General features: G+C 36.1%; 1 protein-coding gene and 1 long non-coding RNA gene across 3 annotated transcripts; one reads left to right on the top strand and one right to left on the bottom strand.

Moving 5' to 3' along the window:
* The first annotated feature begins 3,377 nt into the window (after nucleotides 1–3,377).
* On the top strand, nucleotides 3,378–11,933 carry LOC123879057. Its single transcript, XR_006798935.1, has 3 exons — nucleotides 3,378–3,483; nucleotides 5,090–5,099; nucleotides 11,918–11,933. It is a non-coding gene; the product is annotated as an uncharacterized LOC123879057 (long non-coding RNA).
* On the bottom strand, nucleotides 6,122–13,171 carry LOC123879040. 2 transcript variants are annotated; one of them, XM_045926544.1, is made up of 7 exons: nucleotides 12,957–13,171; nucleotides 12,085–12,286; nucleotides 11,486–11,594; nucleotides 9,986–10,506; nucleotides 9,373–9,492; nucleotides 9,004–9,102; nucleotides 6,122–6,339 (listed from the first exon to the last, which is right to left on the bottom strand). In XM_045926544.1, exons 1-7 carry the CDS (start codon nucleotides 12,968–12,970, stop codon nucleotides 6,208–6,210), a joined length of 1,197 nt encoding a protein of 398 aa, XP_045782500.1. In that variant the 5' UTR covers nucleotides 12,971–13,171; the 3' UTR covers nucleotides 6,122–6,207. The 2 variants fall into 2 exon arrangements, with proteins under 2 accessions (XP_045782500.1, XP_045782501.1); XM_045926545.1 differs by having other exon boundaries at nucleotides 11,486–11,597; nucleotides 12,097–12,286.
* Nucleotides 13,172–14,221: the final 1,050 nt, after the last annotated feature.

Here is a 14,221-nt window from a genome sequence, read left to right as displayed (position 1 = left end):
AGGGTTCATTTTACGGAACCCTAAAAATTTGTGCACCTATCCACGGACTTCAAATAGCTACATACTGCAAGCTGTCTATCCAAGCGTGAACCCGAAAATTTTCATTTCTCTGTCAATACTACTTGTACCATTCCGACATGAGTTTTTAACATCAAGTGAACCTAAAAAAGTACAGTGGACCCCCGGTAATCTGGCGGACCCCCGGTAATCCGGCCCCTGTCTAATCCGACACCCCCTGTAATCCGGCAAGTCTATTATTATTAAATACATAGTAAGTCTGATTTGTACTTCAGAGTATGTATGTCATATAGAATCTTATCATTGGATTTGTAATTTGTCGGATTACAAGGTACTCTTTTGTAAAAAATTCCGGACTATAGGGGGTCTTAAGCGGTACTCTATAATCCGACAAATTCGATAGTCCGACAATGTCCTGCAAAACGTTTGTCGGATTACCGGGGGTCAACTGTATATAGTCATCAACTATAACTACAACTCTAGTTATATTAAGAAGTTACTCATTGGAATACTATAACATTATGACTTGATACATTCCTAAAAGAAAATAACTTTAAATGAACATTATTCTTGGGACCACAAGAATAATGGTTTGACAGATTGTATATTGGGGGAATCTCATGTAAAAAATATATGTGATTTTATGTAAGCTCTAGTCGTATAGAAATGTCGAAATATGTAAACAAATGAATGAAATGTTTCATTTGAACTTTTACAACGAATACCGGGTACATCTAAAAACTACCGGTAAATATGTACCGTCAATTTATGGTTTCGGTACGCCACCATATAAAGTGTGAAAAAAGGAAAAAAAAAAAATACTGACTCCTCACCTCATTTAATCACAGTGATTGGGGGGTTTCTTTATTGCTAAAGGGGTTTACCTTTCCATAGGTCACTGTGAGGGAGGTTTTTGGGATAATACAGAATCACTTGTTTAGATAATTAGACATTTCCATTCGACTGGAATATATTTAAGGGTGAAATTTATAGAGTGCACTTTGACTTTGCTTAGACTTAAGATTAAGTTAAAACGAGACAGATTTATGTGAGAGATATACATCTGTCTCGTTTTAACTCTGTCTTAAGTCAGTGCGGTCTATAAATCTCACCCTAAAAGTGGCGGACGCACATGTCGAGTGTAATTTGTATTTAATGTAGCCAACTGTACATATTAGTGTTTAAAATGAGGTTTTAAAAGTATTAAACTGATACTAAAGGTAAGCGCGCACCGAACGCAACATCGTACTCGGCACGAATCGACAACCCATGTATCGATTTCAGATATAGTCCATACATTTTGAGATCTCACTCTTCAATTACATATGTCAACTGTCAAAAGTACGATTTTTATCTGTGCCTAATGGTGAACCGTACTTTTAACAATGTGAGAGCAAATATGGCGTGTGAGTTCTCAAAATGTATGCATTATACAGTCGATTCTTGCTGCTGTTTTTGTTTCGGCATGGAAAGAAAAATGCTTTGCGTTCGGTGTGTGTGCGGTCAGCTTTAGATGGATATATTTTTAAGTATAGAGAATTTCGCGTCGATGTCATGTTTTTCGAATATTATTATTTTTCTATAAGTTTTGCTTAACAACGAATGCGATATGGAACTGTTAAGGCCTATTTACATTGAAATAGTTGCTCGTCCGTTCGTATCCTACTGTTTTAAGTATAATATTCAGACAATGAAGTCTAAAATGATTCAGGACTAGTAAAAGTTCGAAAACGGTCGAGAAACTATGTCCATGTGATTGGGGCTTAAGGTAATTATGATGAAAATCTCTCTCTATCTTTGCATTTTTGAATAACTGAATTGGCCAGTTGTAAGTTTAGTCGATTTGTAAATGTATTTGGATGTAAAAATTATAATATAATAATATGTATTACTTCAAAATTGTTCGTGAATCTAGTTTCAATCCAATTTGTTTAAGTCTTCTATAATTTTATACTTATTTCGATGGATGAAATCTATTTATACAGAAACACTTAATAACATATAATATATATATATATATATGTGTGTAGAAATATTGTCTGAAAGGTCTTTTTTAGTAAAAACTAAATGTAAAAACATAAATGAAGGCGCCAGCATTAAAAAAATTACGTGAGGCAAAAATTATACGATTACTATTTTCTTGTCAGTGTAAACCAGCCTTAATCCAAATAATATAATTTTTCTAATTATTTATATTATTAATGAATTTTAAAAACAAAAGAGTCACTTAAAATTATTTACTTTTATTGTAATAATTTATTTTACAAATTGGATTGAAACATTGTAAAAATCCTAGACGGAGTATAGAACCAGTAGTGTCGTTTCCTGTAACGTTTCTGACCAGTTTTACACAGAATTGTAACAGTTATTGTTACAAAATGTAATGTAAAAAAACTGTAAGAATTTATTCTGATCAAATGTAATACTATATTGAACTTAGAATATGGAATAAATAGAAAAAGCTATAATTTCTATAATTTTCTATAATAAACAGTCCTAGAATGTGATAACAAAGACATTTAGAAAAAGCAGAGTAGATACTTTTAAAATTCTAGTCTGGAAATGGTGGATGAAACTCAGATAAAACATTCACATCTGTGCAATAATTAGTATCCAGAAGACTTTCAATTAGTTTTTTTTTTATATATAGGTTATGCAAAATTTCTAGAACATTCCATAATCTAAGTCCCTGGTCAGAACCAACTATACTTCGTAGTAAAACTAAAAAGGGATAAGTGTAGAATTAGGCCTAAATTTGTGAAATACAATGCGGGTTGTTAAAATAATATGAATGTTGCTGATAATATTTATAGTGTAAAAATTCAGTCACTAAAATACATTTCTCCGTAAAAAAAAGATTTTTTTGTTATTTTTCCGTTTTTTTTTATTTGCTTGGAATTTTTACATTATCTTAAATTTTAATAATCATGCCGTGTTTGGATGGTCTTAACTTATAATTTTTTTAACCTGTGATGTCATGGGACTGGCAGAAACGAAGTTGTGCTCTCGATCTCATACGGACAATTGCTACCCAGTCAATAATTTGTTTCATTGCTGCATTGATTTGTCTTACTTTTTCTCCCCAATGGAGAAAAATTAAAACGAACCATTCATCTATCAGCTCTAACATCCGTAAAGAAAACTACAATGGTTTTTTTTATTCAGATATAAGTTAGCCCTTGACTGCAATCTCACCTGGTGGTAAGTGATGATGCAGTCTGAGATGGAAGCTAAGGTCTTAAACCTAGTGTACAATGTCGACGTTCCATCTACACGCACGAAATGTTTTGCGTCATCATTCCTCATACGCTTGGCTAAGGTTTGGAATACTCTTCCACAATCTGTGTTTTTTACCAATTACAATCCAGGTAGCTTTAAAAACAAGAGTGAATAGACATCTAGGGAAACGCGTCCCATCTTAGGCCACATTACCACTTCCCGTCAGGTGCGATTGTGGCCAAGCGTGTACCTCAGTGAATTAAAAAGTACTTCTATTAGTTTTCTTATGATAAAATTAGTCTTTTATGGAAAAAGATAATTTTTCCTTATGGAATTCGTAACTTGTATTCTTAACTTGTTTTGTGGTGGTCAAATCACTGCTGAATCTAATTTTGAATCCTTTTCTCTGGTTTTATTCCAAACGCGGCATATTTATTGATTTGTAGCATTTTTTTTTGTAAATTTTTTCTTCCCATCTCCATCGCTAAACACACTGGCAATACGCTTGTAATATTAAAACTATAAGTAATTAATTACCTAATAAATATATAATTATTAATAAATTGAATTTAGTTGAATATTTTTTTAAGGTTTATTTATTTTTCATGATTGGGAATTAAAAAAAAATAGTACTTACAATGTTCGTGAAAAACCCAGGTTGAGTATTTCTGGTGCATTAATTAAAAAAAAAATGTTTCATTGTGCTAAAAACTAACTAAACTTCCGTGTTAGTATAACTGCTGATTAACAGTGATTTGATAATTTAATCGCTTGATAAATGTTTAGAAAAACATTTTTTTTTTCAATTTGATTGATGATTTGCAACATATTTTGGTGTTATTTTGGAATGGAATATATACTTTTTTTACGTTTTATAAAAAACAATTACCTAATTCTTATGTATGTGTTAAAGAAGTGATATTTAAGTTATAACTACGTCATGAAACCTGGAATTCTTTTGTGTATTTACCGAGCGTACACATTTATCGAGTTTATGAACGATTTTTTTTGTGCATATTTGAAAAACATACTATTGAAAATGAAATTTACTTTACATGTTTTCAGAAACTAATTTTTATTTTACTTTTTTGTGGCAATTTTTAAAGTTTATGATTTAGAAAATTTTATTTTCGATCTTGCAAGTTGTTGCAATTCTTTTCTTCATTATTCCAAAATAGATAATTGTATGGATTTGTTCGTAAACAATTAGCCTTGATTAATGTGTATGCTTGCTTGTCTGTCTGTTTATAGCAGCACATTTGACACTATATTATATAGTTTTATTATTATTTTATATTACATACTAGTTTATAATGTCATTCCTAAGCACAATGTGTTTTCTACTCGAGTATTTTAAAGTATTAAAATTGTTTTTACTTAATTAACGCAGCTATTATTAATAATAATAATTTTAAAATAATATAAAAACTATTTTAAAATTACACTGTGCTGTGACACAGGTGAAAATAATTAATTAATTTTAATCTGTGGAACACAGACTATCTACGAAATAGACAGGACTCTTTAAATTATTGTATATCTAGTTTTTTAGTCTGTAATTTTGCCAAGATATGTTTTTTGTAACCTCAACTCTACTGCCACACACATAAGGTCGATGTTTGAACGCAAAACATATTTTGGTGTGTATGAGAACTTACTATAGGTTTATGTTGTGTGAATTGGTTGATTTTAACTATAAAATGGATATATAAATTATATATACGAATAAATAAATAATTTTTGAAGCACTCCGTCTTTGTTTTCTTTAATTTCATACCTAACCTAAAACTATGTTTGAAACATCAAAAATCATTGAAGTAAAAATGAGCACTAGTCAATTTTATGATATAAGATACGTATAGGTAGTTCACTCTGATGAAAATGAGCGTCAGGACGGCTGGACCATGAGGCGCTCCGCCCACGTCCGACAATTGGTGGTCGATTTTTCGTCGACAAAAAATCCATACTAGTATTATAAATGCGATAGTGTGTCTGTCTGTCTGTCTGCTACCATTTCAAGGCCCAACAGTTTAACCGATTCTGACGAAATTTGGTACAGGGTGAGCTTATATCCCGGGGACGGACAAAGGCTAGACTTTATCCCGGATAATCAAAGAGTTCCCATGGGATTCCCAAACACCCATCCGCTTAACCGATTTGTATGAAATTTGGTACCGAGGTAGCTTGCGTCCCTGTTATTGACATAGGCAACTTTATATCCCGGAAAAACAACCAGTTCCCACGGGATCTTAAAAAACCTAAATCCACGCGGACGAAGTCGCGGGCATCCTCTAGTGTATGATAAATATCGGTGATCCGATTATAGGACTTACAAATAGTCTGACGTGCAGATATCGGAAGAAATCAAGCCGACAGAGCTTTCATCGTAAATGCCGTCTTATTTTTTTGAAATACCTATAACAAAACAAATTAATGGACCGTACCGCACGCCACCGCAAGCAATTTCACCCTCAGCCCGGGTGCCTGGTGCACTTCGACCGCCCGTTTGTGCCAGATCCTTTTATCCGCGCACATGCAAACTGTGGAATCAAGTTCCATCGGTGCGGCGGTGTTCCCACTAGATTACAATATGGGGTTATTCAAGGGGCGGACCAACAAATTCCTGAAAGGCCGGCAACGCATCGGCGGTTCCTCTGGTGCTGCAAATGTTCATGGGCGGCGGTAATCACTTAACATCAGGTGACCCACCTGCTCGTTTGCTCGCTATTTCTTATTTTAAAAAAAGGTAGTATCTATGTCACCGTGAAATTGTAAATACCGTTAGATTATAATCGAACAGAATTACTGTTAGATTATAATTTATAATCTAACGGTATTTACAATTTCACGGTGATATCTGCATTAAATAAATCAAAGACAATAGATTAATTAATATTTTATTTAAATAATAAAGTTAAAACTAGCTAGTTATCATCATGACTATAAACATTATTACTTTAAAAAAAAAATTCACACGCCCGCTTCGAGCTTCGCCTTGGCCTGCTTCGCCTTCATCCGGCGCTGGCTTCGCTTCCTGTTCAAGGGTATGCTGCCGGCCAGTTTACCGGATTTCTGCAACGCTACGAGTTTCGCCGCTTTGCCCTTAAATAAGAGAGAAAACTTTCATCATAAAAAACCGGCCAAGTGCGAGTCAGACTCGCGCACTGAGGGTTCCGTACTCGGGTATTTTTTCCAACATTTTGCACGATATATCAAAAACTGTTATTTACATAAAAATAAATGAAAATCTGTTTTATACGATTCCGAGCCATTTCATACGATACCTCACTTGGTATAGTTAATCTTATTTTGAAAATTGAAACACATTTTAATTTTTTTTTAATGATGTAACCACAAATTCGCGGTTTTCAGATTTATTCCTGTACTTGTGCTATAAGACCTACCTACCTGCCAAATTTCATGATTCTAGGTCAACGGGAAGTACTCTATAGGTTTCTTGACAGACATGACAGACGTCACAGACAGACAGACAACAGAAGACTAAAAATCGTGGGTAGTTGAAGAAAATTTTAATTTAAGTATAGAATCATCTAGCGGAAATTATAGTATCCAAGCGTAGCGCCATCTACTAGACGTTAATGATTTAAGGGCAGAACCATCTAGCGGAATAGAATTACTCAAGGGCAGCGCCATCTAGCGGAAGTTGATATCTCAAGGGTAATGCGATGGCGTCATTAAACCTTAAGACACTAACTGCCGCTAGATGCCGTAGTTAATTACTTAAGGGTAGCGCTTTTTAGCGGAAGCTAATGAGTCAAGCGCATCTAGCGGAAGTTAATGACTTAATGACAGCGCCATCTAGCGGCTCAATGACAGCGCTATCTAGCGGAAGTTAATAACTCAAGGGCAGCGCCATCTAGCGGCTCAATGACAGCGCTATCTAGCGGAAGTTAATAACTCAAGGGCAGCGCCATCTAGCGGCAGTTAATGCCTCAATGACAGCGCTATCTAGCGGAAGTTAATGACTCTAGGGCAGCGCCATCTAGCGGCAGTTAATGCCTCAATGACAGCGCTATCTAGCGGAAGTTAATGACTCTAGGGCAGCGCCATCTAGCGGCAGTTAGTGACTCAATGACAGCGCTATCTAGCGGAAGTTCATAACTCAAGGGCAGCGCCATCTAGCGGCAGTTAGTGCCTCAATGACAGCGCTATCTAGCGGAAGTTAATAACTCAAGGGCAGCGCCATCTAGCGGCAGTTAGTGCCTCAATGACAGCGCTATCTAGCGGAAGTTAATGACTCTAGGGCAGCGCCATCTAGCGGCAGTTAGTGACTCAATGACAGCGCTATCTAGCGGAAGTTCATAACTCAAGGGCAGCGCCATCTAGTGGCTCAATGACAGCGCTATCTAGCGGAAGTTAATGACTCTAGGGCAGCGCCATCTAGCGGCAGTTAGTGACTCAATGACAGCGCTATCTAGCGGAAGTTCATAACTCATGGGCAGCGCCATCTAGCGGCAGTTAGTGCCTCAATGACAGCGCTATCTAGCGGAAGTTAATGACTCTAGGGCAGCGCCATCTAGCGGCAGTTAGTGCCTCAATGACAGCGCTATCTAGCGGAAGTTAATGACTCTAGGGCAGCGCCATCTAGCGGCAGTTAGTGACTCAATGACAGCGCTATCTAGCGGAAGTTAATAACTCAAGGGCAGCGCCATCTAGCGGCAGTTAGTGCCTCAATGACAGCGCTATCTAGCGGAAGTTAATGACTCTAGGGCAGCGCCATCTAGCGGCAGTTAGTGACTCAACGACAGCGCTATCTAGCGGAAGTTAATGACTTAATGACAGCGCCATCTAGCGGCTCAATGACAGCGCTATCTAGCGGAAGTTAATAACTCAAGGGCAGCGCCATCTAGCGGCAGTTAGTGCCTCAATGACAGCGCTATCTAGCGGAAGTTAATGACTCTAGGGCAGCGCCATCTAGCGGCAGTTATTGACTCAATGACAGCGCTATTTAGCGGAAGTTAATAACTCAAGGGCAGCGCCATCTAGCGGCAGTTAGTGCCTCAATGACAGCGCTATCTAGCGGAAGTTAATGACTCTAGGGCAGCGCCATCTAGCGGCAGTTAGTGACTCAATGACAGCGCTATCTAGCGGAAGTTAATAACTCAAGGGCAGCGCCATCTAGCGGCAGTTAGTGCCTCAATGACAGCGCTATCTAGCGGAAGTTAATGACTCTAGGGCAGCGCCATCTAGCGGCAGTTAGTGACTCAATGACAGCGCTATCTAGCGGAAGTTAATGACTCTAGGGCAGCGCCATCTAGCGGCAGTTAGTGACTCAATGACAGCGCTATCTAGCGGAAGTTAATAACTCAAGGGCAGCGCCATCTAGCGGCAGTTAGTGCCTCAATGACAGCGCTATCTAGCGGAAGTTAATGACTCTAGGGCAGCGCCATCTAGCGGCAGTTAGTGACTCAATGACAGCGCTATCTAGCGGAAGTTAATGACTCAAGTGCAGCACCATCTAGCTAGTTGGTTTTTCCTTACTTTGCTTGAAAGATAAACAAATCGCAGAAACCTCCAAGAAACGCGTAAGCGACACGATTAGCCCGGCGCTTCCGACCTTTTGGATTAAGGTTTTCACTCGTATCATGATTTCATGGTCAGTTTGCGGTACCCAGGTCGTATAGCCCTCATAAAGCGTGCCTCTTACGCATTTTGGCGAAAAGCTACTTGTTTATCTTTTCTTCAAGATAAACAAAAAAAAAAAAAAAAGAAAAACGGGCCATATAGCATGCCATGTCTATCTACCTTTGCCTCAGTTTTGCTAATTTTGCTGTTCTTCTGTGTGGTATAGTGTACGTTAATCCTTTTGTTTTCCAACATAGTGTGGTGTTTGGATAGCGCCAACTAAAAACAATTTAAAAATCCGGTCAATCCTACAAGAAATAATACTTTTTGTTTTTTTTTTTTGTTCTGTTTTCGGATTTATTCCTTTACTTGTGCTATAAGACCAACCTGCTTACCAAACACGACGGACGGACAGACAGAGAGACAGACAGACAACAGGTCAGATAGACAGACAGACATTCCATTTTCCACAGGTTCTATTTTCTCTTTTGAGGTACAAAACCCTAAAAAAGGATAACTTCTTTTTTTCTTTCTTTTTTTTGTACCTACCTCATAACACAATTCATTCTTCAGTTCCACATAAGCGATGCAGGTCTTTTTATTTGGCCCCGGTTTAGGGATCCTCACATCTACAATGTGATCCTTGAAATCCTTAAAATGTTGTGTTATCTGCAAGTAATGAATAGAATGGGATAAACATTTATTCAAATAAACTTTTAAAAGCGCTTTTCAGTCGTAAAAGTAATCGTAAAGTAGCCTATGTGTTAATTTAGGGTATAATCTATCTCCATTCCAAATTTCAGCCAAATCCGTTCAGTAGTTTTTGCATGAAAGAGTAACAAACATACACACAAATTTTCGCCTTTTTAATATTAGGTGTGACTAATGGAAGAGATCAAGAGGCCCAAATAGTCACACTTCACACTAGTGAAGGCGAAAGTTTGTGTGTATGTTTGTTACTCACGCAAAAACTACTGGACGGATTTGACTTAAATTAAGAATGAAGATAGATTATACCTTGGATTAACACATAGGCTACTTTTTATCCCGGAAAATTAAAGAGATCCTACGGGATTTAAAAAAACATATATCCACGCGAACAAAGTCGCGGGCATCAGCTAGTCAGAAATAAAGTTTAAACAGAATAAAGGTTCTCACTCACTCTCTCTTTGTCAATGTCTAAGGGTAAATTCCCAACAAACACAACATATCTTTTGGGACCTTTTGTTTTATCTTGTTTCTTATCTTTTACGATCTTTGTGTCCATTTTATCGTCCTCTTTTTCTTTCTTTATGATATCTTTACTGTCTTCCATTTCTTCATCTGTTACTTCCCCTTCCACTTCTGTTTCACTTTTCACTTCCACTTCTGTTTCACTTTTCACTTCCGCTTCACTTTTACCTTTCACTTCTGTTTCACTTTTCACTTCCTTTTCACTTTCGTTTCCTTTATCTTTCTTTTTCTTATTCTTTCCCTTTTTATTCTTCTTCTCTTTTGCATCAGTGGGTTGTGCTTCTACTGTAGTTTTGAGCATGTTGTAGAGGATTCGTATTTTTCGTAAATTTGCATCTGTTAGTGCGGTGGTTTCTTTGACGATGGCTTGAACGCGGTTGTGGATGACATCTGGTAGTAACTGATCTGAAGTACCTTTGAGGCTGTCCCTTAGAGTCTGTCGGATTCTGCCTGAAAATTTTTACTTAAATGTAATGTACATAACTAGCACTTCCATAACTTAGTATTAATTCATCGATTGAACACCGATTGTTATTCAGACAGACAGACAAAAATTTTAAAAGCGTGTGGTTCAGTTATGGTACCGTTCAAATAACCATATGAGCTTAATATGAGGTAGTTATTTCGAAATTACAGACAGACACTTCAATTTTATTTATTATAATTATATTATATTACTATCAGTATAGTAATATAGATGGCGCGAATATAACTCAGCCAACTTCCATACGCAATGATCTTGCGCCGCCTGAATCCAGCGGCTCCCTGCTAGTTACCTTATTTGTATACAGTTGTTAAAAAAAAGTCTTTTCAATGGTCTCTACATAAAGTAAAGCAAGCAGTGGACTTCGTCTGTGTTGGTGTTAGCTGGCGGGCGTGCTCTGCTTTTTTGGAGTGTTTTTTTTGTTAACACACACACACACACAGTTTTAATTTTTGTACATCTCTTTGTTTTTATTGTTTTTCTTTATATTATTGTATACTCTGTTAAAATACTTGTCAATTAATTTTAAGTAGGTAATCTCATGTGGCCTTAAGTTTAACTTAGATTTATTATAATAATTATGTTGTATAACGCTGTTGATTATAATTGAATAAAAAAAAAAAAAAACTGACTGGAAAGCGCTCTAAGGGGGTGCCGTGCGTGTGTCGGCGAGCGCCGGCACAGACGGGGTCCATACTTGTATAGTTTAACTAACTTGTTACAAATAACTACAAACTTGACATTGGCTAATCTTTGTAAAGCCAGATGAGAGAGAGAGAGAAAAAAAAAGCAAGCAGTATCATCTTTATATCAAAGTCGTAATCTCAAAATTCCTGAACAGATTATATTCAGGTTTTTACCAGTAGATAGCGGGGCCTCTCGAAAAAGTCTAAGTACTTTGCCCATGCATAGGCATAGGCTGGCAAAATAATAATTGTTTTTTACCTTTCTGATTATTGGTCATGTTGACACCGAGGAACTTTTTGATGAGTTCCTTATCATTAAATACAGGAAATCTTTCCCCAAACTGCTCCGTTGACAGACTTGGTGTAACCTTGAATGCAACATGTGTAAATTAAAAGATTTAAATCATCTGCCAAATGAAACATAGATAAGAACCATCACCAAACACTCTTTTTTGTAAAAAAAAAAAAAAAAAACAGTGATCACAATCCACTGTTTTCGGATTTATTCCTTTACTTGTGCTACAAGACCTACCTACCTGCCAAATTTCATGATTCTAGGTCAACAGGAAGTACCCTATAGGTTTTCTTGACAGACACAACAGATGGACAGACAGACAGACAGACAAAGAAGTAATCCTATAAGGGTTCCTATTTTCCTTTTGGGGTACTAAACCTTAAAGGGGGAGGAAAGTGAATTTTAAAATAAAGATTTTAAGACACCTACAGTCACAAGGTTAGACAGTTCTAAATTAAATTAAGTTTATCTGTCCTTCTCTTATTACATTAGCAGTATTTAGTAAGAAAAGGATGTGAATACTCTAAAAGTTTCTTGTGAATAGAGTTTGTACCCTTGTTTACCTTTTTATCAACTTTATCTTCACTAGGAACTTTAATTTCATTTTCAATTTTAGGTTCAACATCAGATGAATCCAAAGATGCTTTTACAACTGATGCAGCTGAAGGTTTGACTGTAGTAATTTTATTTTTTGACTTATTCTTGTTGAGTTTAGGTTTGCGTTTACGTTTTTTTGCAATTGCTGCCTTCACTGGATTTGCCACACTGAAATTAAAATTTTATTTCAAATCTTGATACTGACAAATGTAAATTAAAAATTTATGAAACCCCCGACAAGTGAAGGTTACAGTAACTAGAAAAGAGATGATTACTTTCAAACGGCTGAACCGATTTTTTTGGATTATAGCTAAGACCACTCTCGATCAAGCCACCTTTCAAACAAAAAAAACTAAATTAAAATAGGTTCATCAGTTTAGGAGCTACAATGCCACAGACAGATACACAGATACAAACGTCAAACTTATAACACCCCTCTTTTTGGGTTGGGGGTTGAAAAATGCCAAAAATGCAAAATGGCAATATTTAAATTGTGGTGTTTTGCGATAATGCAAGATTACATACAGAAAATACCAAACAAGCATAACGCCAAAAACGAAAAATGTCAAAATTTAAGTTTGCAAATCCAAACCTAAAAAAGAAACCAAACCTAAAATTGTATAGCGTAAGTCTTAAATTATAAGGGTCTGTAGTATCTGTACCCTATAAATTTAAGAAACCCATAACATTTAAAAGGTTTATTATATTTGCTCGCAATGTAAGTAGGTATAACAAATAACCCACATTGCATATAATATTATTGTTTATATGGTTATATTTTTGGCATACATTTTTAAGATTCTTTTTCATGATTATAATGATTTGAGTGTTTTCTGACCTTACTTTCGCCATGTGAAATTTTTAGGTTATGAGGTTAGGGTGTAGGAGTTTCTTGTATAAGCCACTAAAATGAAAATTTTAATTTTTATTGAAAGTATCCTTTAGCAAGGATTTTTAATAGTTAAATTGAACAAAATACTATAATGATCAATTAAAACTTAAAATCCCGAATTTGAACATTCCGACAAAAACTTCTTATTTCATTGTCAAATGTCAATGTCAAATTGGTTAATGACATGTTAATGACATTGACATGACATGACGTCTTTGAAGTACTTTGGACAGTGACCTCTACTATAATTACAAGTAAGTACGCTGGACTTGCGATTTTGGCGCTGTATTGTTTTATTCAACGCATAAACGACAAACGCTTTAAATTATCTTACTTTGAAATTAGTTTTTCAAATTGCTGATTGAATGCTGATTGCTGATGAAATGAGTCAGCCTTTCTGTCACCAGATGAGATTTAATATAAGTATGAAAATTACGACTGAGACAGGGTCATGAGCCCGGCCTGCCCGCGAAATTCAAAAATGTGGTTTTTTTACTAATTTGTGAGAATAGTCGATAGTTTAAGAAATAAAGTATTTCTTAAACTATCGACCAAGATCCAGTTTAAGAAGTTGTTATTATATCGATGCCGAACCCGAAATTGTAATTTTTTTTTGTCTGTTTGTCTGTGTGTTTGTGCACGCTAATATCAGAAACGGCTTATTCGATTTAGATACGGTTTTCACTAATATATTGCAGTAAGTTTCACTTAACATTTAGTGTTTAGGTATTTCATGTGAATCGGTTCATAAATTAAAAAAGTTATGTCAATTTAAAGAATCACGGCGAACATAGTACAGAGTACGTACTACACGCCTCGCGCCTGAGCGTCCGTGGTTATATAAAGCGCGCTGAGAGCTATTCCACGCGAACGAAGTCGCGGGCACAGCTAATTAAACTTAAAAATGAAATCATATTTATCAGCTCTCAGACTAAAAGTAAATAACGTTTTTACCTACCTTTAGCAGCTGATACCTATAAATTGGCCATCACCCCAAGCTAGGAGGCTTACGATAAAAGTACAACATACTGACATGATTCTATCTCACACATTTTGTTACTCAGAAAATAAGTAAGGTCTGGCGGTCTTGGGATCTTGCTCTATATTCAGTGGTGCCGTATAACGAGGCAGCATAATATACCGTCATTTAACCGCACGTGTGCGCCAAGCCTTAGATTAATTAACTTCCTATATAATATAGGTACATAAAG

The sequence above is a fragment of the Maniola jurtina genome, chromosome 27, assembly GCF_905333055.1.
Source record: "Maniola jurtina chromosome 27, ilManJurt1.1, whole genome shotgun sequence".
Classification (NCBI taxonomy): Eukaryota; Metazoa; Arthropoda; class Insecta; order Lepidoptera; family Nymphalidae; genus Maniola; species Maniola jurtina.
This window is presented reverse-complemented; position numbering and strand designations above follow the sequence as displayed.